The following is a 27,034-nucleotide window of genomic DNA, read 5'->3' as shown; positions in this document are numbered from 1 at the left end:
TAATAGCGGATACCCTGTTCAAGAATCACAAGAGGAGGAGGTACACTTGGAAAAGGCCGGGAGATACGGGAAGATTTCAATTAGATTACATCATGGTCAGACAGAGACTCCGAAATCAGATACTGGATTGTAAGGCGTACCCAGGAGCAGATGTAGACTCAGATCACAATATAGTAGTGATGAAGAGTAGGCTAAAGTTCAAGACATTAGTCAGGAAAAATCAATACGCAAAGAAGTGGGATACGGAAGTACTAAGGAATAACGAGATACGTTTGAAGTTCTCTAACGCTATAGATACAGCAATAAGGAACAGCGCAGTAGGCAGTAGAGTTGAAGAGGAATGGACATCTCTAAAAAGGGCCATCACAGAAGTTGGGAAGGAAAACATAGGTACAAAGAAGGTAGCTGCGAAGAAACCATGGGTAACAGAAGAAATACTTCAGTTGATTGATGAAAGGAGGAAGTACAAACATGTTCCGGGAAAATCAGGAATACAGAAATACAAGTCGTTGAGGAATGAAATAAATAGGAAGTGCAGGGAAGCTAAGACGAAATGGCTGCAGGAAAAATGTGAAGACATCGAAAAAGATATGATTGTCGGAAGGACCGACTCAGCATACAGGAAAGTCAAAACAACCTTTGGTGACATTAAAAGCAACGGTGGTAACATTAAGAGTGCAACGGGAATTCCACTGTTAAATGCAAAGGAGAGAGCAGATAGGTGGAAAGAACACATTGAAAGCCTCTATGAGGGTGAAGATTTGTCTGATGTGATAGAAGGCTCTGAGGCTCTGAGCAGGCTCTGAGCACTATGGGACTTAACATCTATGGTCATCAGTCCCCTAGAACTTAGAACTACTTAAACCTAACTAACCTAAGGACAGCACACAACACCCAGTCATCACGAGGCAGAGAAAATCCCTGACCCCGCCGGGAATCGAACATGGGAGGCGAGAACGCTACCGCACGACCACGAGATCCAGACGGATGATGTGATAGAACAAGAAACAGGAGTCGATTTAGAAGAGATAGGGGATCCAGTATTAGAATCGGAATTTAAAAGAGCTTTGGAGGATTTACGGTCAAATAAGGCAGAAGGGATAGATAACATTCCATCAGAATTTCTAAAATCATTGGGGGAAGTGGCAACAAAACGACTATTCACGTTGGTGTGTAGAATATATGAGTCTGGCGATATACCATCTCACTTTCGGAAAAGCATCATCCACACAATTCCGAAGATGGCAAGAGCTGACAAGTGCGAGAATTATCGCACAATCAGCTTAACAGCTCATGCATCGAAGCTGCTTACAAAATAATATACAGAAGAATGTGAAATAAAATTGAGAATGCGCTAGGTGACGATCAGTTTGCCTTTAGGAAAAGTAAAGGGACGAGAGAGACAATTCTGACGTTACGGCTAATAATGGAAGCAAGGCTAAAGAAAAAATCAAGACACTTTCATAGGATTCGTCGACCTGGAAAAAGCATTCGACAACATAAAATGGTGCAAGCTGTTCGAGATTCTCAAAAAAGTAGGGGTAAGCTATAGGGAGAGACGGGTCATATACAATATGTACAACAACCAAGAGGGAATAATAAGAGTGGACGATCAAGAACGAAGTGCTCGTATTAAGAAGGGTGTAAGACAAGGCTGTAGCCTTTCGCCCCTACTCTTCAATCTGTACATCGAGGAAGCAATGATGGAAATAAAAGAAAGGTTCAGGAGTGGAATTAAAATACAAGGTGAAAGGATATCAATGATACGATACGCTGATGATATTGCTATCCTGAGTGAAAGTGAAGAAGAATTAAATGATCTGCTGAACGGAATGAACAGTCTAAAGAGTACACAGTATGGCTTGAGAGTAAAACGGTGAAAGACGAAGGTAATGAGAAGTAGTAGAAATGAGAACAGCGAGAAACTTAACATCAGGATTGATGGTCACGAAGTCAATGAAGTTGAGGAATTGTGCTACCTAGGCAGTAATATAACCAATGACGGACGGAGCAAGGAGGTCATCAAAAGCAGACTCGCTATGGCAAAAAAGACATTTCTGGCCAAGAGAAGTCTACTAACATCAAATACCGGCCTTAATTTGAGGAAGAAATTTCTGAGGATGTACGTCTGGAGAACAGCATTGTATGGTAGTGAAACATGGACTGTGGGAAAACCGGAACAGAAGAGAATCGAAGCATTTGAGATGTTGTGCTATAGACGAATGTTGAAAATTAGGTGGACTGATAAGGTAAGGAATGAGGGGGTTCTACGCAGAATCGGAGAGGAAAGGAATATGTGGAAAACACTGATAAGGAGAAGGGACAGGATGATAGGACATCTGCTAAGACATGTGGGAATGACTTCCATGGTACTAGAGGGAGCTGTAGAGGGCAAAAACTGTAGAGGAAGACAGAGATTGGAATACGTCAAGCAAATAATTGAGGACGTAGGTTGCAAGTGCTACTCTGAGATGAAGAGGTTAGCACAGGAAAGGAATTCGTGGTGGGCGGCATCAAACCAGTCAGTAGACTGATGACAAAAAAAAAAAGTTGTTGGTACAGAGACTAGATTCTCCAACCAATAGTGGGTCCATACCGATAACATTTTACTGGCAGTGTCATCTTGATGGATAACAACTAGCGTGTTAGCCTCGTGAACACATTCCTCTAGAATGCTAGAATTTCCAGAAAGGTCTGCCTGTTCCCTCGACATGATCTCAGTCGAACATGTGTGGGATCTACTGAAAGGAGACGGTTTTCGACGTGACGTCAAAAATGGTTCAAATGGCTCTAAGCATTATGGGACTTAACATCTGAGGTCATCAGTCCCCTAGAACTTAGAACTACTTAAACCCAAGTAACCTAAGGACATCACACATCCATGCCCGAGGCAGGATTCGAACCTGCGACCGTAGCGTTCGCGCGGTTCAAGACTGAAGCAGCTAGAACCGCTCGGCCAGAACTGCCGGCCCCAGGAGAATGTCTCCCATAGCATACTACTGCTCACAGTGTACTGCATGTTTTGAGCCGCCGTTGACTTCGATTAGAGCGTTTGTGCAGACGACCATGGACCTAGTGCAGCAAAAATGTGATTTAGCCGACACGTTTCCACAGACTGACGATCAAATCTCGATGGTCCCGTGCCCACTGCAATCGTTATTGACGATGTCATCGGGTCAACATGTGAACACGTAGGGCTGGTCTGGTGTAAAACGCCATGCTCAACATTGTATGGTGAACGGTGTGCTCTCAAATACTTGTGCATGCACCAGCATTGTACTCGTTCAGCACAGATGTCACAAATCACCATCTATCCTACTTTACAAAGCCTCCGAACCCCACGTTCCGTGAAGAGTCGTTTGACGTCCAATCATTTAGCGGTTAGTGATGGTTTCATTGTCTTTCTACCTCTTTCTGTAGATACGAAAGAAAAGGGCACAGGTCATCCCCGTTTACAAGAAGGGACGTCGAACAGATGTGCAGAACTATAGATCTATATCTCTTACGTAATCAGTTGTAGAATTTTAGAACACGTATTATGTTCGAGTATAATGGCTTTTTTGGAAGCTAGAAACCTACTCTGTAGGAATAAGCATGAGTTTCGAAAAAGACGATCGTGTGCAACCCAGCTTGCGCTATTCGTCCACAAGACTCAGAGGGCCATAGACGAGGGTTCCCAGGTAAATGCTGTGTTTCTTGACTTCCGCAAGGCGTTTGATACAGTTCCCCACAGTCGTTTAATGAACAAAGTAAGAGATATGGACTATCAGACCAGTTGTGGGATTGTATTGGAGAGTTCCTACATAACAGAACGCAGCATGTCATTCTGAATGGAAAGTGATTTCAGGTGTGCCGCAGGAAAGTGTCGTAGGACCGATTCTATTCATAATATATATAAATGACGTTGTGGATAACATCAGAAGTTCACCGAGGATTTTTGCGGATGATGCTGTAATATATCGAGAGGTTGTAACAGTGGAAAATTGTACTGAAATGCAGGAGGATCTGCAACGAATTGACGCATGGTGCAGGGAATGGCAATTGAATCTCAATGTAGACAAGTGTAATGTGCTGCGAATACATAGAAAGAAAGATCCTTTACCATTTAGCTACAAAATAGCAGGTCAGCAACTGGAAGCAGTTAATTCCATAAATTATCTGAGAGTAGGCATTAGGAGTGATATAAAATGGAATGACCATATAAAATTTATCGTCGGTAAAGCAGATACCCGACTGATATTCATTGGAAGAATCCTAAGGAAATACAGTCCGAAAACTAAGGAAGTAGTTTGCAGTACACTTGTTCGCCCACTGCTTGAATACTGCTCACCAGTGTGGGATCCGTACCAGATAGGGTTGATAGAAGAGATGGAGAAGATCCAACGAAGAGCAGCGCGCTTCGTTACAGAATCACTTAGTAATCGCGAGAGCGTCATGGAGATGATAGATAAGCTCCAGTGGAAGACTCTGCAAGAGAGACGCTCAGTAGCTCGGTACGAGCTTTTGTTGAAGTTTCGAGAACATACCTTCACCGAGGATTCAAGCAGTATATTGCTCCGTCCTACGTATGTCTCGCGAAGAGACCATGAGGATAAAATCAGAGAGATTAGAACCCACACAGATGCATACCGACACTCTTTCTTTCCACGAACAATACGAGACTGGAATAGAAGGGAGAACCGATAGAGGTACTCAAGGTACACTCCGCCACACACCGTCAGGTGGCTTGTGGCGTATGGATGTAGGTGTAGATGTAGATGAACATTCGACCACCATCGCCGTTTTCGAGATATTGGTCCTTGTCAAAGACGCTTATCTCAATGGATTTGCTCATTTGCAATCCATATCTTCGCTATGATGGTCCCCCATCCGTGTCTACTTCGGTTACATACTTTCGGTATCGCGTCACTTGCCTGAAAGCTCGCCAGCAGCCACGCAACGTCGCAGTGGGCAGTGGTCGTTATGTTTTGGCTTAATCAGTGTTTACAGAGAATAAGTGAGGTAGGTATTGAGCTGCAGTATGCAATATTCTCCAGCGTTGGTGGATAACACCAGCAAAACCGCTGGGCAGCATTGTAGGGAACTACCTGCAAAGCAGCAATATTGCCCAATTGTACAATAATACTGCCACCTAGTGCCGCCATACTGCAGCAGTGTTGACAGCAAGACTATTGCAGCCAAATATTTCCATCATTTAAGGCCCATCTAAGGGGACCTTTCCTCAGTCATCGTGCAAAACATCCCTCGATCTGAAACTGCAGCGTTTAGTGTCCACATAATGCAGGATGGGGAAAGTAAAAGTGGCACAGAGAACAGTGCTCCGGGATACAAGGAAAGAGAGAAAAAAAAGGAAACAGTAATAACCTGACTATAGCAAATGTTGAAAGTGACCACCATTCATTCATCTCTTGACACTTTTGGGTCCTGGTCAGCAAGTTGCTGGAGGCAGATCGAAGCTGGACTCCTGGAATTGCTGCACTCTTATCCGAAATGTTTTGCAGCAGCTCTTGTAGACTATGTAGATTGTTGCGATACAAAAAAAAAAATGGTTCAAATGGCTCTGAGCACTATGGGACTTAACATCTGTGGTCATTAGTCCCCTAGAACTTAGAACTACTTAAACCTAACTAACCTAAGGACATCACACACATCGATGCCCGAGGCAGGATTCGAACCTGTGACCGTAGCGGTCACGCGGTTCCAGACTGAAGCGCCTAGAACCGCACGGCCACTCCGGCCGGCGTTGCGATACACCTTAGACTTGAGGGCTCCCCACACAAAGTAATCGCACACTGACAGATCAGGTGACTTGGATGGCCAGCTAGGGCCGCGACCAGACTTACTTCTGCTAACAACTCTGTCAGGCGTGTAGACTGTGTAAATATACTTCAACGTTCGGTCAGCTGTATGGGCAGTTGCTCCATCATGATGGAAGTAACTGTATGTCTTTTCCTCTTCTTGTTACGCTGCCACAAATACTTTGAAAATGTTGGCAATGTAATCCGCCAATGTCTAGACCGCTTTTATTTGCCACACCCTGTAGCTCCACTCGCTGCTTCTTGGGGGTAAACACCAGGGTGCTGCCGCCCTGGCCATGTAATTAAATCAGTACGCAGCGAAATATTTTATTGGAAATAAAGAACACACTTCGTACGCCGCTATTGCACTGTGGACGCTTTTATAGCCGGCAGCTGTGGCCGAGCGGTCCTAGGCGCTTCAGTCCGGAACCGCGCTGCAGCTACGGTCACAGGTTCAAATGCTACCTCTGGCATGGATATGTGTGGTATCCTTATATTAGTTAGGTTTAAGTAAAATGTTGCGTAAAAATGTTTGGAAGGTAGACGAGGTACTGGCAGAAGTAAAGTTGTGAGGAGGGGGCGTGAGTCGTGTTTGGGTAGCTCAGTTGGACGCCGGCACGGTAGCTCAGCGTGTTCGGTCAGAGGGTTAGCTGCCCTCTGTAATAAAAAAAAAACTGAGTTAATGGATCAACAACGAACTTAAACGGGTGTCTTAGGACGTCCGCCCCGAAGCAGATGCAACGAACCAAAGCGAACAAAATGAGATTTAAAAAAAAAAAAAGAAAGTTGGTAGGGCACTTGCCCGCGAAAGGCAAAGGTCCCGAGTTCGAGTCTCGGTCCGGCAAAAAGTTTTACTCTGCCAGGAAGTTTCGTATCAGCGCACACTCCGCTGCTGAGTGAAAATCTCATTCTAGTAAGTTTAAAGAGTTCTAAGTCTAGGGCACTGATGACCTCAGATGTTAAGTCCTATAGCACTTAGAGCCATTTGAAAGCTTTTATTTTTGCAAGATGACCGGTTTCAACAAACTTTTGCTGCCATCATCTGATTTCTTGCGAAAACATGAAGATCATGAAGGGGTGGGGGAGGGAGATTACAATTAATTTCGCCAATTATGTAAAATACAGAATTCCACATACCTTACAGAACTTGTTATAAAATTGCCATCTGCCATCTTACATTACAAGATATAAAAACATAAAAGGTACTCCAAACATACACATATCCTGATGACAACCCAGTTGATAAAATACACAAATTTGACAAAATGCACACGAGTGTCCCAAGATTGTCACACAGCACTGTGCTGCCGGCGGAATGTAAACATAGAGGCTGTAGATTCACTGTAAAGTATGGCGTATGTATGACGAATGTAGTCCTAGCTAAATGATCACATGCTGTGGCTGCAAACTGTGAATGGAGGTGCACCACAAATGAGGGGGGATATTTCAGAGTGCCCGATATAACATTTGTGATGTCATTGACCATACAGACAAAATTACCATGGGCGTATGCTCCACATAAAATATATGTGCTTATCAATAGTGAGAAGAAGACAATAATAAGCAAAAATTTAAAAAATTTGCCTGCATCTTTCATTTACGAAGCAACGTGACATAAAAAGAAACCGTACTGTTGGGAATGCGTATGCTGTAGCTACCAGACCTGGTGGGGTCATGTAAAGTATCACCCATAATCTCACTGTCAATAAGTACGCAGTATGCAAGTACTACAGACTTTAATTCGACCCTAAGTCTACGATAATTTCATATGTATAGTCAGCTGGCATTTGTAATTGTTATCTTGGCCACTTTTACCACCTTTACTTTTCTAGTGCAACGCCATTCATTGCTTGCACACCATCCAGCAGCGAGACGCGTAACTCTATATCATCTACACCTACATCTACATCTACATCTACATGGATACTCTGCAAGTCACATTAGAGTGCCTGGCAGAGGGTTCACTAAACAACCTTCACAGTTCTCTAGTATTCCTATCTCGTATAGCGCACGGAAAGAATGAACACCTATATCTTTCCGTACGAGCTCTGATTTCCCTTATTTTATCGTGGTGATCGTTCCTCCCTACGTAGGTCGGTGTCAACAAAATATTTTCGCATTCGGAGGAGAAAGTTGGTGATTGGAATTTCGTGAGAAGATTCCGTCGCAACGAAAAACGTCTTTCTTTTAATGATGTTTAGCCCAAACCCTGTATCATTTCTGTGACACTCCCTCCCATATTTCGCGATAATACAAAACATGCTGCCTTTCTTTGAACTTTCTCGATGTACTCCGTCAGTCCTATCAGGTAAGGATCCCACACAACGCACCAGTATTCTAAAAGGATGGACAAGCGTAGTGTAGGCAGTCTCCTTAGTAAATCTGTCACATTTTCAGTGTCCTGCCAATAAAACGCAGTCTTTTGTTAGCCTTCCCCACAACATTTTCTTTGCGTTCCTTCCAATTTAAGTTGATCGTAATTGTAATACCTAGTTATTTAGTTGAATTTACGGCTTTTAGATTAGACTGATTTATCGTGTAACCGAAGTTTGAGTTCATTTTAGCACTTATGTGGATGACCTCACACTTTTAGTTATTAGGGTCAACTGCCATCCAGTTATCTTTTTAAAATCGCTTTGCAGTTTGTTTTGATCTTTTGATGACTTCATTAGTCGATAAACGACAGCGTCATCTGCGATCAACCGAAGACGGCTGCTCAGATTGTCTCCAAAATCGTTTATTTAGATAAGGACAGCAGAGGGCCTATAAAACTACCTTGGGGAACGCCAGAAATCACTTCTGTTTTACTCGATGACTGTCCGTCAATTACTACAAATTGTGTGACCTCTCTGACAGGAAATCACAAATCCAGTCACATAACTGAGACGATATTCCATATGCACGCAATTTCATTACGTGCCGCTTGTGTGGTACAGTCTTAAAAGCCTTCCGGAAGTCCAGAAATACGGAATCGATCTGAAATCCCTGCCACCTCTATGTTAACGCTGCGCCGGCAATGTGGTGGTGGAAGGGAAGATTGAAGAGTCTCCGTCTTCGTTATATCCATGGGTGGTTTGAGGATTTTATCAACTCTGTGCATTTTATCATCTACATGCATGTTATCAACTGGGTTTCTATCAAGAGATGGGTGCATGCGGAATGCCTTTAACACTTTGCCTTCATGTAACGTAACATGGCAATTTTATGACAGGTTCCATAAGGTTCGTGGAATTTTGTATTTTATCAAATTAGTGAAATTAACTGTGGCCTCCCTCCCCCTCACTCCTCATAATCTTAATTTTCCCCCTTAGACCAGATTATGGCAGCACGGGAATGAAGCCTGTCATCGTGGAACAATAAAAGCGTCTACACTGCGATTGTAGCTTACGAAGCAAGTTCTTCATTTCCAACCATACAGTACAGAATGAGTACCTTACAGTGAGAGTTTCCATGCCCTATTTTTCATGTCGCCTCTCATTTTCGTCAATTCCATTAATGTTCTATGTCATTGCACTGTGGTAACAGAGGGAATAAGGTTATTGTAACGAGAGTATTTGTACTGAGAGCTCAAAATACTTTTCACTTCATTCCTATGCATGTTGGGTTACTTCCCTGGGTGGCTTGTGTGAGGCGAGCATTGGAGGACGCGGCACACTGCGTTTCCGGTTGGGGGCTGCACTTCTCCGAATACTGAGAGATTAATTTTATACTAAAGCCCTCAGCTGCACGCGCGCTCCCTTTGCCACAAGTCCACCTTGCTTGTTTCTCCATGTGATTCCATGTGAGCTCTCACTACTAATTTCGATACTGCAGTATACGAGAGAGTAATATTTGAGCGATTAGGAGTCCGCAGCTCGTGGTCGTGCGGTAGCGTTCTCGCTTCCCGCGCCCGCGTTCCCGGGTTCGATTCCCGGCGAGGTCATGGATTTTCTCTGCCTCGTGATGACTGCGTGTTGTGTGCTGTCCTTAGGTTAGTTAGGTTTAAGTAGTTCTAAGATCTGGGGGACTAATGACCATAGATGTCAAGTCCCATAGTGCTCAGAGCCATTTGAACCATTTTTGAATTGATTAGGACTGCCATTCATTATCGTCAAGATCTTGCGTCACAGAGAGTAGGAGTCCTTGTTCTCGAGCCAACTCTTATTCGCACAATAGTTCAGAATATCTTATCCTTTAACCTACTGTTTGTGTCGATAATCATGTGCCTTATGTTCTGATGTATAATTAATCTCATTGTAATATTTAAGCTGCATCTCATTTCGTGGATATAAAACGTAGACTGGCAATGGCAAGGAAAGCGTCTCTGAAGAAGAGAAATTTGTTAACATCGAGTATTGATTTAAGTGTCAGGAAGTCGTTTCAGAAAGTATTTGTATGGAGTATAGCCATGTATGGAAGTGAAACATGAATGATAAATAGTTTAGAAAGGAAGAGAATAGAAGCTTTCGAAATGTGGTGCTACAGAATAATGCTGAAGATTAGATGGGTAGATTACATAACTAATAATGAGGTATTGAATAGAATTGGAGAGAAGAGGAGTTTGTGGCACAACTTGACTAGAAGAAGGGATCGGTTGGTAGGACATGTTCTGAGGCATCAAGGGATCACCAATTTACTACTGAAGGGCAGCGTGGAGGTTAAAAATCGTAGAGGGAGGCCAAGAGATGAATACACTAAGCAGATTCAGAAGGATGTAGGCTGCAGTAGGTACTGGGAGCTGAAGAAGCTTGCACAGGATAGAGTAGCATGGAGAGCTCCATCAAACCAGTCTCAGGATTGAAGACCACAACAACAACAACTTTCATTTCGTAGATACATGCAGAGTCCCATTTCCTGTTGTTTATTGTGATAAAGTTCTCTTTCTTTTTTCTCTGAGTAGGTTACGATTGTTATTAAATTATTGTGAGTATGCGCTCCTTATTTTACCAACTAGCAGGATCCACCATCATTTCCCCTCGTTACCGCTGTGCGCATAAATAATTAGGTGATAGGTAAGGAGGAGGTCGAGTACATGTCTCGTTCTCATGCAAAATTCTTCAGAATTAAAGAGGTACAAACTCTTCGCCAGCCCGGCACCTCGCAACACAATGCTTTATTATTAATAATAATCACTTTGCTGAAACATATTTTTATTATCCATTACATTATATAAGAAGTTCTAAAAACGTTTTGTTACTACGACCTGTTATACAAACATAAGCAGTAGGTCTAAAGGTGGCAATGAAGACCCATGATACAGGCTCACACTGCAGTATTTGCAGCGTCAGCCTCCGTGAGTCGCTTGCGCCTCTGCCAGTTCCTCATTGCTGCAGATCCCTGCTCTTGGCCCGGTCTCTGGACACCTGGGTTCCACCTCTGTAATAGTCTGTTCTTAAGGAGAGGGAGTGTGGTGTCGTTGCAGACAATCAGAACGAAAAAGGCAGGGCCCTGAAGCATGCTCACCAGATGGACGTAGTAAATGGCCTGTGGAAGTCCTTCAATCTGGTGAAAGGCCACGCGAATAAAAACTCCCAGACCGCTGAAGATACACATCTTGGCTATGAGGAAGGCTAACCGTCTCTTGCTGCCCAACTTCAGTTTCGTAGTAACATCCAGCTGCTTCATAGAAGACCGGTTCCGAAGGTATAGGTCCCATACCATTACGAGTACCACTGAGTTGAAGAGAATCGATAAGCAGATGGCGACGAAGAAAAGTACCCTGCTATGGAATATGTACGTGTCGTCCACACGCTCTAGAACGATCATTGCAGTGGAGACCGCAGTCCAGAGACTGGACACGCACAGGACGTGCTTTCGGAATATTCGACGGGCTTCGCCTTGGCTCAGTTGGTCCGGAAGACTGAGCTGTCGAACGCAGTTCAACATCTCGTAACAGAACGAGTTGAGCCAGAGGCAGCTGAGAATGGTGAGCGAGCTGTCGAGTTGTACTGTCGTCTGGAGGTCTAAGGCGTTCGCAAAGCGGTGGACAATCTCGGAGAGGACGATCTGTACCAACCCCGTGATCTGGAAGCACAGCAATAGCTTCCCGGGGACGTTACGTAGTTTGGGGATATAGCCGTACACTCCCGCAGTTAAAACTCGAAAGACGACATTCAAAGAAATTAGTGTAACCTCTAAAGGCTGCAGGAAGTCAGTCTTGAGACTCAAGTATTTCACTACGTTCCTTCTCCATTTGTAGATATTGGGAAACTCTGAGGGCCGCCAGTACGGTTCGCATTTATATGGACCCGTATCGAAGGTAAACACCATTACGTCGTCTCGACGTGGGTATAGTGACTCGAAGCTGTCTCTGTGGTAGGACGGACACATCAGCCATAACATCGATCTCGAAATGGAGCAGATGCCATCTTTGGCACTGAGCTGTGCACAAACTTTCTCGCGCGAGTTTGAAAGTACGCAGTACATATCGTTCACCGATTTGACGATTCCGGTATGGACGTCGTGACAGATGCTCCTTTCATTGGACACTATCCACGAGAGCAGACAGACATTTATGTTCACCCTCTGCGTGTACGCGAGGTAACTGGTGACTGGAATATGTGAGACCCTGTGTACGAGGTTGCTCGTCAGGCGAGTCCGACATTCTCTGTGTCTGTTGACGGTCCCCTGAGGCAGATCCTCCATTGGACATGTGGGCAGAGCTATCATGTCCACCATCAACTGCACACAGCTAGTATCGACAGACACGACAACGTTGCTCTGGTCGCCCAGTATCGACTTTTCACCTGAAAAAAAAGAGACATAAGTGATTTTTAAAAAGAAAGCTACTTCTGCATCTACGTCTACATACATAATCTGCAAGCCACCATATGGTGCCTGGAGGATGGTACCCAGCACCGCTATTGGCCATTCCTTTCTCGTTTCACTCGCAAACAGAGCAAGGAAGAAAGCGAATGTCTATGTGGCTCCATACAAGCAGTAATTTCCCTTATCTTATCTTTCAAATTGCTGTCCTCAGTGAAAGTCAAAAAGAATTACACAACATTATGAGTGTTATGGTCTAATGAGTACTGATACGGATCGACAGGAACTCGAAGAAAGACGGAAGTAATGGGAAGTAACAGAAATGAGAACAGTGACAGATTTAACATCATAATTCGTAATCATGAGTAGATAAAGTTAAGGAATTCTGCTGCCCAGTCAGCAAAATAGCCCATGAAGGACGGAGCAAGGAGGACGTCAAGTGCAGAAACAGGTTGTGAGTTTTGATGTCGTGTCCCTTTTTACCCAGGTTCCCTTGGAAGAATCCTTTCAATTAATTGGTGAGAAACTAGATGACGAAACAACTAAGCTTTGTCGCCATGTGCTGACGTCGACGTACTTTTTATTCAATGACAAATACTTTGAACAGACTGACGGAGTGACTATGGGGAGCCCACTGTCCCCAATAGTCGCCAATCTTTTTATTGAGGATTTTGAGGACATGAGGCTGAAGAAGGCGACTTTAAAACCAGACTGTTTCGAAAGGTACGTCGACAATACGTTTATGATGTGGTCTCATGGGAAAGAAGCTCTTGACCGCCTCCTAGATCATTTTAATTCCCTGATCCTAGCATCAAGTTTATCATGGAGGTGGAAAGTGATGGGAAGCTTCCGTTTCTGGATGTTCTGGTGTACAGAAAGGATGATGGGATACTGGGACACAGTGTTTATCGAAAGCCTACGCACACGGACAGTTACCTGCATGCTTCTAGCTGTCATCCATCGTTCCAGCATACGGGGGTCCTGCGGACGTTGGCGAGAAGAGCTTATGCTATTTCAGACGGAGAAAGCTTGACACAAGAAGTGGACCATCATGAGGTTGTGTTCAAGCAGAATGGCTATACAGATAAACAGATCCGTCGTGCTTTCCAGTTTGGACATTCGCCTAAAACACCAGAAGATACCTTCAAATCGGTGGCTTTTCTACCTTTTGCTGGGAGCATTTCCTCGAAAATAGGAAGAATTCTAAAAAGATATCATATAAAAACTATTTTTCGTCCGCCAGCCAAGATTAGAGCTCTTCTTGGCTCAGTTAAGGATAACTTGGGTTTGAGGAAGGCCGGTGTGCACGAGATCCCTTGCCACTGTGGGAAGGCTTATATTGGTCAGACAATCCGGACCATTCAGGACCGATGTGTTGAACACCAGCGGCACACACAGTTGCTTCAGCCCGAGAAATCTGCAGTGGCGGAGCACTGTCTCACCCAGGAACATAGAATGCTGTACGACGAGACACAAATGGTTGCCCCTGCATCTCGCTATTGGGACTGTGTTTTAAAAGAATCCATAGAGATTCGATTATCCGATAATCTTATTGATTGAGACAAGGGTTACCCTTTAAGAAAGACTTCGAACCCGGTGTTATCAGACGTTAAAAAACAACGGTCTGTGTTTCAATCGTCGGAATAATTTTTAGTTTTTTGATAGCGATATCTCGATTTCGCCTGTTTCCACCACTGGCGGAGCGGTATGTTTACTTCCGCTAGAGGGCAGTTACTGCACCTTCTCGCGCACACGTTGTGGGCCTTCTGCGGCCATTATAGGGACCGCCGCTTTCGCTGAGAAGTCAGTTCCGACGAGATCGCGTACCAGCACTCTCACCTGAAGATGGCGGCCAGGTGGACCTCTGAAATATTGTGTCAAGATGACGTTATGATCCGGATGCACACCCGAGAAGAGTATTATCAGTAACTACAATGTACAGAGCATGGGCAGGTGTAAAACTACTTAAGCACAAAAACTTTGTTAAATTTTATTGCCGACTTTAAAACCTTTTGCAAAGTATGCAGACACAAAAACTTGGTTATGCTTTAGTACGGCAATGTAAAATTTGCAAAGAAGTCGGCGCTACCAATTGACGATGGGCACAGGCTCGAAACTAGTAATGGTACAAGAAAATTATTTCAAAAAATCTTGTTACTCGTTGCAATAATTTCTACAGTGTAATTTACGAAAACAGCTGCGGTGTTCTGTAACCAAAACGAGAAAAAGAACTCTAGAAGTCTTCGAACCATTCACATATCTGGGAACCTATTTCGTAAGCTCGTACCTTTAATAGTCTGCAGTTTGACAACGTGTCAAATGCCTTCTGGGAACCTAGGAGTATTGAATCCGCCAGCTGCCATTCATCCATGGTTTCCATATAATTTACAGCTTTATCACATGATCATCCAGTTTACTCGGATAATCATTCATTCCAGTACTACTCACACTAGTCTTACATCAAAAAGGAAAACTAATGAAATTCAACGAGAATTTTCTATTTTCGTGTGTTGTACTAGTCCGATTCGAGTAATTCTTTTCTTTCGCTGTCTTGGTAAATTGAAGTATGTGAAAAGTGTTAGCCATATAAAAGTGAATGAAAGAAATTACATTAAATTTTGCTGTAAGAACGGAATAAAGCGAAGTAAACTTTTAGTAATGTTGAATATTGCTTTTGATGTATCTTCTACCACTAAACTAAGGATTTACAAGTGGTGTAAGCGTTTCGAAGAAGGCTGTAAAGATACTGAAGAAGACGACCGCACTGTACGCTCCAGCACATCACCAGTCGATGGAATCGTTGAAAAAAACTGAAGGAAATGACTATGATCGTTCGCCGAATCACAATCATAGAAGTCGCTGGTGATGCTTTCATATCAATTTGTTCATGAGATGAAATTATTTCGGATGTTATGAGAATAAAATCTCTGACACACATATGTAGAGGAAGGGAATATATGAACACGGGTTTGGAAAAGCTTCATTTCTGTGTTAGAGCTTAATTTCTACAACCTTCCATAACATTAATTGTGGGAAACAGGCAGGAAAAGAACGTATCAGCACAGTATTAAACACTTCCGTTAATTAAATATGCGAAACGCCCTCCGTTTGCAAGAATACATGAATCAAACGTCTCTTATGCGTTGATGCATCCCTGGAGAATTGCTTATTATTTCACAGCCTTCCATAATACGGGCATGACGACCCAATTCACCTTGCAGCGGGGTTCCGTACACAAGAGCTTTAAAAACCTTCTCACAAGTAGAAGTTTCGTTGGTTTAGGTCCGAAGAGGGTAGAAGCAACCTCTACCTACCATCCATCACGGAATCGCTTATTTAGAATCCTATGAACATTAACACTGAGACGACGAGAAACTCCATCGTTAAGTACAAGGTTTGTCGCGCTAAGTGTGGCACGTGTTGCAGCAGAACAGGTAGAGTATCCTCAAAGAAATCTAGTTTCTCCATTGGGCTTGGGTGAGATAAGAAACACTCGCTAAGGTTCATAGCTCAAATGTTGGCAGAAGATCTTTGTTGATGATATGATTCCACAATTTCTGTTAATCACCTGATTCCAAAATTTCGTGAGGATTCTCGTTAGCTTACAAAAAGGAATAGAAGTGGACCAAAAACGGAACCTTGTGGGACTTCCTTCACAACCTTTTACATTCTGTTTGTTAAGTATGAATGAAATCAGTTGTGTTGCCCATGAATAATGTGATTATGAAGAGAAGTAAAAAAATGAATGAAGTAGACCGTTTCTGGATCCATGTCCATCTAACATGCTTTATTCTTGCATGTGTGACGAATTTTTTCTGAAAGTTTCTCCATAGCTATTATTACATCCTGTATACTTCATCTGCTCCCAGATCGTTGCTTGTTTGTGAATTACTGGCCGAAAGCAATCCTGTAATGATTCACTAGTCCCTATATTCGGCAGATATAGCCCCATGTGCTCTTCTGTTCCGGAAAGTGAAGGAAACCATGAAGCATAGATGAGACTAAAAACAACATAGATGAGACTAAAAAAGCATCACCGAGAGAAGTATCCGTCCCAAAGGTCGAGTACCAGGACTGTTTCAGGGATCGGAAAATGTACTGGCATTAGTGTACAATATCTGTTGGGATCATTTCGAACAGAGAACGTTGATGTGTACACAAAAAAATTCTTTCAAAATAAAAACGGTATTTTTGTAGACATCTCGTATTTTTATTGTATAAAAAACAGTTTATTTACTTTTTAAGTATAAATGTATACATATCTACGAGTGAATTGGAGCTAATGCCGTTCGTCGCTTTTCAATCTGCATAGTCTATAGTCTGTCCAGTCCCCTCCTGGGGTTTCCAGGACCCCACAGATTCCTTGACTAGGCTACCCACCTTCTAGACGGGCGACCCCGTTTCCTTTTTCCCTTTTGTCGTATATTGTCACTATTTAGTTCTGAATGGTTATTCCGCAGTAAATTCCTCGTATGGTCAGCTTCATTTATCTTCCCTGCAACTTCCCTAACTTTTCTGATTTCTTCATTTTAGTTGTGGCCCAACACTCCAGCATTTTGTCTCCAGAAATTCATTTCCACGATACAGCATTTTATTTATTTTCTCTTTCTTATTTCCCAAAGTTCTGACATATACAGGGTGGACCATTGATAGTGAACGGGCCAAATATCTCATGAAACAAGCATCAAACGAAAAAACTACAAAGAACGAAACTCGTCTAGCTTAAAGGGGGAAACCAGATGGCGCTATGGTTGGCCCGCTATATGGCGCTGCCGTAAGTCAAATGGATATCAACTGGGTTTTTTTAAATACGAACCCCCATTTTTTATCACATACTCGTGTAATACGTAAAGAAATATGGATGTTTTAGTTGGACCACTTTTTTTCGCTTTGTGATAGATGGCGCTGTAATAGTCACAAACGTGTAAGTACGTGGTATCACGTAACATTCCGCCAGTGCGGACGGTATTTGGTTAGTGATACATTACCCGTGTTAAAATGTACCGTTTACCAATTGCGGAAAACGTCGATATCGTGTTAATGTATGGCTGTTGTGATCAAAATGCCCAACGGACGTGTGCTATGTATGCTGCTCGGTATCCTGGACATCATCATCCAAGTGTCCGGACCGTTCGCTGAATAGTTACGTTATTTAAGGAAACAGGATTTGTTCAGCCACATGTGAAACGTCAACCAGGACCTGCAACAAATGATGATGCCCAAGTAGGTGTTTTAGTTGCTGTCGCGGCGAATCCGCACATCAGTAGCAGACAAATTGTGCGAGATCGAGAATCTCAAAAACATCGGTGTTGAGAATGCTACATCAACATCGATTGCACCCGTACCATATTTCTATGCCCAGGAATTGCATGGCGACGACTTTGAACGTCGTGTGCACTTCTGCCACTGGGCACTAGAGAAATTACGTGACGATGACAGATTTTTTGCACGCGTTCTATTTACCGACGAAGCGTCATTCACCAACAGCCGTAACGTAAACTGTCATAATATGCACTATCGAGCAACGGAAAATCTGCGATGGCTGCAACAAGTGGAACATCAGCGACCTTGGCAGGTTAATGTATGGTGCGGAATTATGGGAGGAAGGATAATTGGCCCCCATTTTATCGATGGCAATCTAAATGGTGCAATGTATGCTGATTTCCTTCGTAATGTTCTACAGATGTGTGTGTGAAAACTTATGGTACTTATCTGCTAAGGTCATCAGTCCCTAAGCTTACACACTACTTAACCTAAATTATCCTAAGGACAAACACACACAGGTCTTACTTTGAGAAAGAAATTTCTGAGAATGTACTTTTGCAGTACAGCATCGTATGGTAGTGTATAATGGACAGTGGGGAAACCAGAACAGAATAAAATCGAAGCACTTGAGATGTGTTGCTACAGAAGAATGTTGAAAATTAGGTGGACTGATACGGTAAGGAGTGTGGAGGTTTTCCACAGAATTGGCGAAGAAAGGAACACATGGAAACAGTGACAAGAAGAAAGTACAGAATGATGGGGCATGCACTAAGACATCACGGAACAACCTCCATGGTGTTAGAAGAAGCTGTAAAAGTCGTGGAGAAAAGTGACACTTTGAGATGAAGAGCTTGGAGCAGGAAAGGAATTCGAGACGGCAGCGTCAGAAGACTCGTACCACATTTCAAAATTATTTTCGATGTTAACATATTTCTTTTCTTCAGAAACGCTTTTCTTACAACTGCCAGTCGACATTTTATATCCTCTTTAATTCTGCCATCGTCAGTTATTTTACTTCTCAGATAGTGAAACACATCTACTACTGTTAATGTCTCGTCTGCTGATCTAATTTTCTCAGTATAATTTGATTTATTCGAGAAAATTCCATTTCTGAAACTTCCTGGCAGATTAAAACTGTGTGCTCTACCATCTGAGCTACCGAAGCACGACTCACGCGCGGTCCTCACAGCTTTACTTCTGCCAGTATCTCGTCTCCATTTCTGTTGTTGATGTTCGTCTTATATCCTACTTTCAAGACGCTGTCCATTTATTCTACTGCTCTTCCAAGTGCCTCGCTGCCTCTAATAGAATTACAACGTCAGCGTATACTTCAAACTTTTTATTTCTTCTCCCTGATCTTTAATTCATACTCCAAATTTTTATTTAGTTTCCTTTAGCGTTTTCTCAGTGCACAGATTGAATAATTTCGGTGATAGGCTGCAGCTTGTCTCAGCCCCTTCTCAAACACTGCTTCGCCTTCATACTCCTCGATTCTTATAAATGCCATCTAGTTTCTGTATCACCTGTTAACAGCATTTCGCTCCCTGTATTTTATCCCTGTTACCTTCAGAATTTCAAAGGAAGTCTTCCATTCAACATCATCAAAAGGTTTCTCTATGTCGACAAATGCTGTAATGGTACGGTTGCCCTTCCTTAACCTAGCTTTTAAGATAAGTCGTACAGTCAGCCTCATGTGTTCCTATATTTCTCCAGCATCCGAACTGATCTTCCTCGAGGTCGGCTTCTGTCAGTTTTTGCATTCTTCTGTAAACAATTGGTGTTTTATTTTATAACGATGATTTGTTAAGCTGATAATTCGATAATATTCGCACGTACCACCATCTTATTTCTTTGGAATTGTAGGTATTAGATTCTTCTGGAAGTCTGAGGGTATTCATCTGTCCCATACATCTTGCACGCCAAATGGAAGAGTTTCGTCAAGTCTACTAGTTGTTCTGAGAGAATGTCGTCTACTCCCAGGGCCTTGTTTCGACATAAGCCTTTAAATGTTCTGTCAAATTCTTCCCTCAGTATCATATCTCCCATTTCATCTTCATCTACGTCCTCTTCCATTTCCATAATATTTCCATCAAGTACATCGCCCTTGTATAGACCCTCTATTTACTCCTTCCACCTTTAAGCTTTCTTTTCTTTGCTTGGGTCTGGTTTTCCAGCTGATCTCTCGATGTTCACACAGCTGCTTCTTTACTTTTCAAATGCTCATTAATTTTCCTGTAGGCGATATCTTTCTGCTACTGAAATATGCTTCTACATCCTAACATTTGTCGTCTGGTCATTCCTGCTTAGCCATTTTTCACTTCCTCATTTTTTACACGTTTGCATTCCCTTCCACCTACTTCATTTGCTGCATTTTTATATTTTGTCCTTTCATGAGGTAAATTCTATCTTTCCTGTGTTATCCAAGGATTTCTACTACACCTTGTCTTTTTAGCTATTTGATAATCAGCTGCCTTGACTATTTCATCCCTCAAAGCTACCCGTTCGTCTTCTACTGTATTCCTTTCCTCTGCTCTTGTCAACTGTTGCCTAATGTTTCCTATGAAACTCTCAGCAACATCCAGTCCTTTTAACTTATCCACGTCACATCTTCTTAATTTCCTACGTGTTTGCAGTTTCTTCCGTTTCAAGCTACAGTTCATAACCAATTAATTGTGGTCAGCGTCCACATCTGCCAATGTCTGAGTCTTACAATTTAAAATCTGGTTCCGTCTTACCTTTTAATCATTCTAGGTCTCTTCCAAGTGCAATGCCTTACTTCATGATTCTTAAACCAAGTGTTAATGATGATTAAATTATACTCCATGCATAATTCTACCAGGCGGCTTCCTCTTTCATTCCTTACCACCAATACATATTCAGCTACCGTTTTTCCTTCCCATACTTTTCCTATTATCGAATTTCAGTTCCCTGTCACTATTAAATTTTCGTCTCTCTTAACTATCCAACTAATTTCTTTTATCTCATCATACATTTGCTTAACCTTCTTATAATCTGTTGGCCTATGAACTTGTACTATTGTGGTAAATGTGGGATTCGTGCCTATCTTGACTACAATAATGCATTAGCTAAGATGAACCTAGTAGGCTTACCTGATTCCTATTTCCTTATTCATTATTAAACCCACACCAGCAATCCCCTAACTGATTTTGTATTTATAACCCTGTATTCATCTGTCCAGAAGTCCTGTACTATTTAATTTCAGTATATTCATTTCCCTTCTAAAATTTTCCAGCCTACCTGCACAATTAAGGGGTCAATCCTTCCACACTCTAGATCATAGAATACAAGTTTTGTGTCGCCTGATGACATACTCCTGATTAGAGGGTGCCATCATCATGCAACCATACAGTACAGCTGTGCGCCCTCTGCAAAAATTACGGCTGTAGTCTCCCTTCGCTTTCAGTACTAGCATAGCAACTCCGTTTTGGTTTATGTTACAAGGGCAGACCAATCAACCATCCAGACTTTTAGCCCTGCAATTACTGAAAAGGTTCCTCCCCTTCTTGAGGAACTACACATTTGTCTGACCTCCATTTTGGTAGCACCTACAGTACATCTGTATGTGTCGCTGAAGCACGCAATTCATCCCACCAACGAGAAGGTCCATGGTTTACGGGGGATACCATACACATACAGGGCGTATACGTACAGATATTTTTATTGATGGCTGCAAACAGTGTACTGAACAAGATTAGATCAGATTTTACTTCGTTTACAGGCCGATAACTACACCTGTTACAAATCGAATATTTTTAGGTTGGTTAGTACCTCCAAGAACAAGTGCAAGAATGGTTGTTTTGCCCTGGGCAGCAGATCATATGTTGAAGGTTGGATGCGTTAATGCAGTAAATTATGTGACCTGTTTGTATTGTAGGAAGACTGTTCTATGCAGAGAAAGAACAACCAACACACTGATGTGTGTACATGTTAAGGTACCAAAAGTGAAAATATCTGCGCTTATAGTATCACAGTAGAAGTATAATGGGTAGCTTTTAGAGATGAAATAGTAAAGGCGGCAGAGGATCAAGTAGGTAAAAGAATGAGGGTGAACAGAAAACCTTGGGTAACAGAAGAGATATTGTATTTAATTGATTAAAGGAGAAAATAAAAAATGCAGTAAATGAAGCAGGCAAAAAGGAATACAAACGTCTCGAAAAAGAGATCGACAGGAAGTGCAAAATAGCTAAGCAGGGATGGCTAGAGGACACATGTAAGGATGTAGAGGCGTATATCACTAGGGGTCAGATAGATACTGCCTACAGGAAAATTAAAGAGACCTTTGGAGAAAAGAGAACCACTTGTATGAACATCAAGAGCTCAGATGGAAACCCAGTTCTGAGCAAAGAAGGAAAAGCAGAAAGGTGGAAGGAGTATATAGAGGGTCTATACAAGGGCGCTGTTCTTGAGGACAATATTATGGAAATGGAAGAGGATGTAGATGAAGATGAAATGGGAGATACAATACTGCGTTAAGAGTTTGACAGAGCACTGAAATACCTCATTCGAAACAGCGCCCCGGGAGTAGACAACATTCCATTAGAACTACTGACAGCCTTGAGAGAGCCAGTCCTGACGAAACTCTACCATCTGGTGATCAAAATGTATGAGACAGGCGAAATACCCTCAGACTTCAAGAGGAATATAATAATTCCAATCCCAAAGAAAGAACGCGTAGACAGATGTGAAAATTACCGACCTATCAGTTTAATAAGCCTTGGCTGCAAAATGCTAACGCGAATTCTTTACAGATGAATCGAAAAACTGATAGAAGTCGACCTCCGGGAAGATCAGTTTGTATTCCGTAGAAATATTGGAACACGTGAGGCAATACTGACTTATCTTAGAAAATAGATTAACGAAAGGCAAAGCTACGTTTCTAGCATTTGTAGACTTAGAGAAAGCTTTTGACCGCGTTGACTGGAAAACTCTCTTTCAAAATCTGAAGGTGGCAAGGGTAAAATACAGGGAGCGAAAGGCTATTTACAATTTGTACAGAAACCAGATGGCCGTTATATGAGTCGAGGGGCATGGAAGGGAAGCAGTGGTTGGGAAGGCAGTGAGAAGGGTTGTAACCTATCCCCGATGTTATTCAATCTGTATATTGAACAAGCAGTAAAGGAAACAAAAGAAAAATTCAGAGTAGGTATTAAAATCCATGGAGAAGAAATAAAAACTTTGAGGTTCGCCGATGATATTGTAATTCTGTCAGAGACAGCAAAGGACCTGGAAGAGCAATTCAACGGAATGGACAGTTTTAAGTGACAGATTTAAGTGCCAGAAAGTCGTTTCTGGAAGTATTTTTATGGAGTGTGGCCATGAATGGAAGTGAAACGTGGACGATAAATAGTTTGAACAAGAAGAGAATAGATGCTTTCGAAATGTGGTGCTACAGAAGAATGCTGAAGATTAGATGGGTAGATCACGTAACTAATGAGGAGGTATTAATAGAATTGGGGAGAAGAGAAATTTGTAGCACAACTTGACTAGAAGGGATCGGGTGGTAGGGCATATCCATTGAGGCATCAAAGGATCACCAATTTAGTATTGGAGGGTAGCGTGGAGGGTAAAAATCGTAGAGGGAGATCAAGAGACGAATACACTAGATTCAGAAAGATCTGGGAGATGAAGAAACTTGCACAGGATAGAGTAGCATTGAGAGCTCCATCAAACCAGTCTCTGGACTAAAGACCACAACAACAACAACATAGTATCACACACTGTATGTAGTAAAGAAGTTAAGTGAAACATACGAATGAAATGGGTTTAGAATGAACGTGAATAATACAGAATAGCTAGTAGCAGGAGGGATGTAGTACCACCACAATCGACTGTTAAAGTACTGAAGCAGTTTCAACACTTAGGATCTATACATCAGCAAGCTGCAAAGCAGATGTGGAAGGCAGGATCCAGCAAGGAAGAGCATGAATGTAAGATGCTAAATGGAGTTCTGTGGAGCATGGCAGTATCAAAAGAAAGACAGGAGAGGATTCTGCACACAAAACATATGGTGCAGGTGGATGGTCCCTGGAGGAATGGCAGAGAAGTACAGTACAGGCAGCAGAGATGGCTGGAATAAGGAGGGCGGGTAAGTTTCCCAGAACAGAGGGGATAATAAATTAGGGAAGCAGTGAACTTCGAATGACTGGCCGTCTAAAAAACTGAGAATTGGTCTCTTCAAGAGGCAAATGAAGCAACGGTGGTGGCTGAAAGCAAACCTTGGAGTGGTTAATATCATAAAGGCGGAAGCACAGACGGCTGAGAAAAACATGGAGCGCAGGAATGATTGGAAGGATGAGGAAGAGAACACTCAAAGAGGCAGACTGCGATGATCGTCAGTGTTGGCGAAAGGGAATAGAGAGATATTAATGAACAGCGGAGATGCCATTAAAAGTAAAAGTAAGTGAAAAGGAGTAAAGTTGATGAGCAGGCCGACCTGGGCAGTGATCTTGTTGTTTGCAGTCGACTGCTGTATTGGGAACTCTTTTTAGAGGCGTTGGAAATATTAGTGTCGAGATTTCCAGTTCTGGCGTTCGCCTAGTGACCAAAACCGGGGTGTTGCAGCTATTTGATTTTATTTCGACATACGGTTGTCCGAAAGTTCCAGACGAAATTTAAAGTTTTATGTATGTAAGTGTATGGGGTGTTGTGTATTGTACGTGTGCTTGTGTATCAGTGTATTTGTTTGTGGCAATAAGCTGCTGGCGTAGTTCGAAGAGACTATGAGAAGAGGAGTATGTATTTGTGTATTTGAACAACGCAATCTTTGAGATTTTCAGAACGCCCATTATCTGCTGGCTACATGATGTCTATATTGTACTACTGTAGATACCATATAGAACGTTCCTGATGCCAAAACGAAGAATGCTGTTGCAGAAATTCCTTGGGGCATTTAACCTACGATTGTATAAATAAAACCACTTGACACATTGTAAATACAGGTAATTTTTTCATATGACTTTTGTATTCGACACATTGGAGTCCTCAGAACAGGACACTTCGATCCTAAATAGTAGTAGCTAAGAACGTAAAGATTTCAGACAGTTTGGGTGGATTTGTCATGCGCATTACAGCTGACAAATCTACTAGATCTATGGTGGACTAAAAGATCAAGGAAGCCCAGAGCATCATCTTGCTGTACCTGTGTCGCTGACCTGGTCTGTTCATGAATGAGGTATTCCATCATGTCTCCCATTTTACAAGGCTGTGAGTGCTCCGTGACAGGTTTGCCATAGGCTTTGTCCATGACCTTTGCCTCCTCCCCCTGTTTGTCCATCACCTTCTCCCCATCTCTTCGTCCATGTCATCATCACCCATCTCTCGCCGTCTCCTTCTCCACCTCTCTCTGTCATTCTCCTCCTCCCCCCTTTCCCCCACTTTTACGACCATTACATCGCCCCCACCCCCTCCCGTTATTCTCCTCTTGCCTACTTTCTCTTATCTTACGTTTAGTGAAAAAAATACGAGCTTACGGAATATCGGACCAGGTTTGTGATTGGATTCAGGATTTCCTAGAAGAAAGAACACAACATGTCATTCTTAACGGTTCAAAATCTGCAGATGTAGAGGTAATTTCGGGAGTACCGCAGGGAAGCGTGATAGGACCTTTATTGTTTACAATATACATAAATGACTTAGTTGACAACATCGGTAGCTCCGTGAGGCTATTTGCAGATGACACGGTTGTCTACAAGAAAGTAGCAACATCAGAAGACTCGTACGTACTCCAGGAGGACCTGCAGAGGATTAATGCATGGTGCGACAGCTGGCAGCTTTCCCTAAACGTAGATAAATGTAATATAATGCGCATACATAGGGGCAGAAATCCATTCCAGTACGATTATGCCATAGGTGGTAAATCATTGGAAGCGGTAACGACCGTAAAATACTTAGGAGTTACTATCCGGAGCGATCTGAAGTGGAATGATCACATAAAACAAATAGTGGGAAAAGCAGGCGCCAGGTTGAGATTCATAGGAAGAATTCTAAGAAAATGTGACTCATCGACGAAAGAAGTAGCTTACAAAACGCTTGTTCGTCCGATTCTTGAGTATTGCTCATCAGTATGGGACCCTTACCAGGTGGGATTAATAGAAGAGATAGACATGATCCAGCGAAAAGCAGCGCGATTCGTCATGGGGACATTTAGTCAGCGCGAGAGCGTTACGGAGATGCTGAACAAGCTCCAGTGGCGGACAATTCAAGAAAGGCGTTACGCAATACGGAGAGGTTTATTATCGAAATTACGAGAGAGCACATTCCGGGAAGAGATGGGCAACATATTACTACCGCCCACATATATCTCGCGTAATGATCACAACGAAAAGATCCGAGAAATTAGAGCAAATACGGAGACTTACAAGCAGTCGTTCTTCCCACGCACAATTCGTGAATGGAACAGGGAAGGGGGGATCAGATAGTGGTACAATAAGTACCCTCCGCCACACACCGTAAGGTGGCTCGCGGAGTATAGATGTAGATGTAGATGTAGATCTTGAGCCTTGTTTATTGCTATTGCAAACGAAACCTTGGCTGGGAATTAAAGGCACTGAAAATGAATGGGTTAATCGGTTTGGATCAGTGGTACACGGGATATGAAAGACCTCTCCAGCTGTTGTGTTGTAACAGTGCATGTTAGACCACAGTCTCTTTAACACCTTATGACCGAACAAGTGGTCTCTAGCATTGAAACCATGCATTTCCGATATAAGTTCATTATATAAAAATTCTAGGAATTGACTGTTGAGAGGACATGCAACTAATAAGGTCTAATGACCTCATATCGGAAATTGCAGGTTTCAATGGTAGACACTACTTATTGAATCATAATTTATTACAGAGACTGTGGTCTAATACCACGTAGCCACAGTTACAATATGCATGGTTTCCTCCTAGTCGTGATAAGCATATTCCCTGTAATAATTTGCTTTATACACATTAGCGCGTGAGTGCCTGCTCCTCCTACAATGACACACCTCTTGAGTCGTTTTCAGCAGTTGCCTGTGCGGCAGCCCGGTCCAGACTGGCAGCGGAATCGGAAGCGGTCAACGCTTATATAGCCGAGAGCGCCCTTATCTGCACGGGAAACCGGACGCGCTGAAAACTGCGCGAGATTCCCAGTACAACTACAGGCGCTCGCTGCGGGCGGAGACCACAAGTACACAAACTACACTACTGTCCATTAAAATTGCTACACCAAGAAGAAATGC

At 42.7% G+C, this 27,034-nt stretch overlaps 1 protein-coding gene across 2 annotated transcripts in view; it reads right to left on the bottom strand.

The window, feature by feature from the left end:
• Positions 1-10,922: 10,922 nt before the first annotated feature.
• LOC126424892 (uncharacterized) overlaps positions 10,923-27,034 on the bottom strand; it is a 62,864-nt gene continuing 46,752 nt past the window's right edge. The window contains exon 7 of one of the 2 annotated variants that reach the window (XM_050087724.1): positions 10,923-12,523. In XM_050087724.1, coding sequence (XP_049943681.1) covers positions 11,040-12,523 — 1,484 coding nt within the window. In that variant the 3' untranslated portion in view covers positions 10,923-11,039. The remainder of the gene's footprint in view (positions 12,524-27,034) is intronic. The other variant, XM_050087725.1, reaches the window with a different exon arrangement.

This window comes from Schistocerca serialis, chromosome 10 (genome assembly GCF_023864345.2).
Source record: "Schistocerca serialis cubense isolate TAMUIC-IGC-003099 chromosome 10, iqSchSeri2.2, whole genome shotgun sequence".
Taxonomy (NCBI): Eukaryota; Metazoa; Arthropoda; class Insecta; order Orthoptera; family Acrididae; genus Schistocerca; species Schistocerca serialis.
The sequence above is the reverse complement of the archived record's forward strand: the minus strand, read 5'-3'. Positions and strand labels throughout refer to the sequence as shown.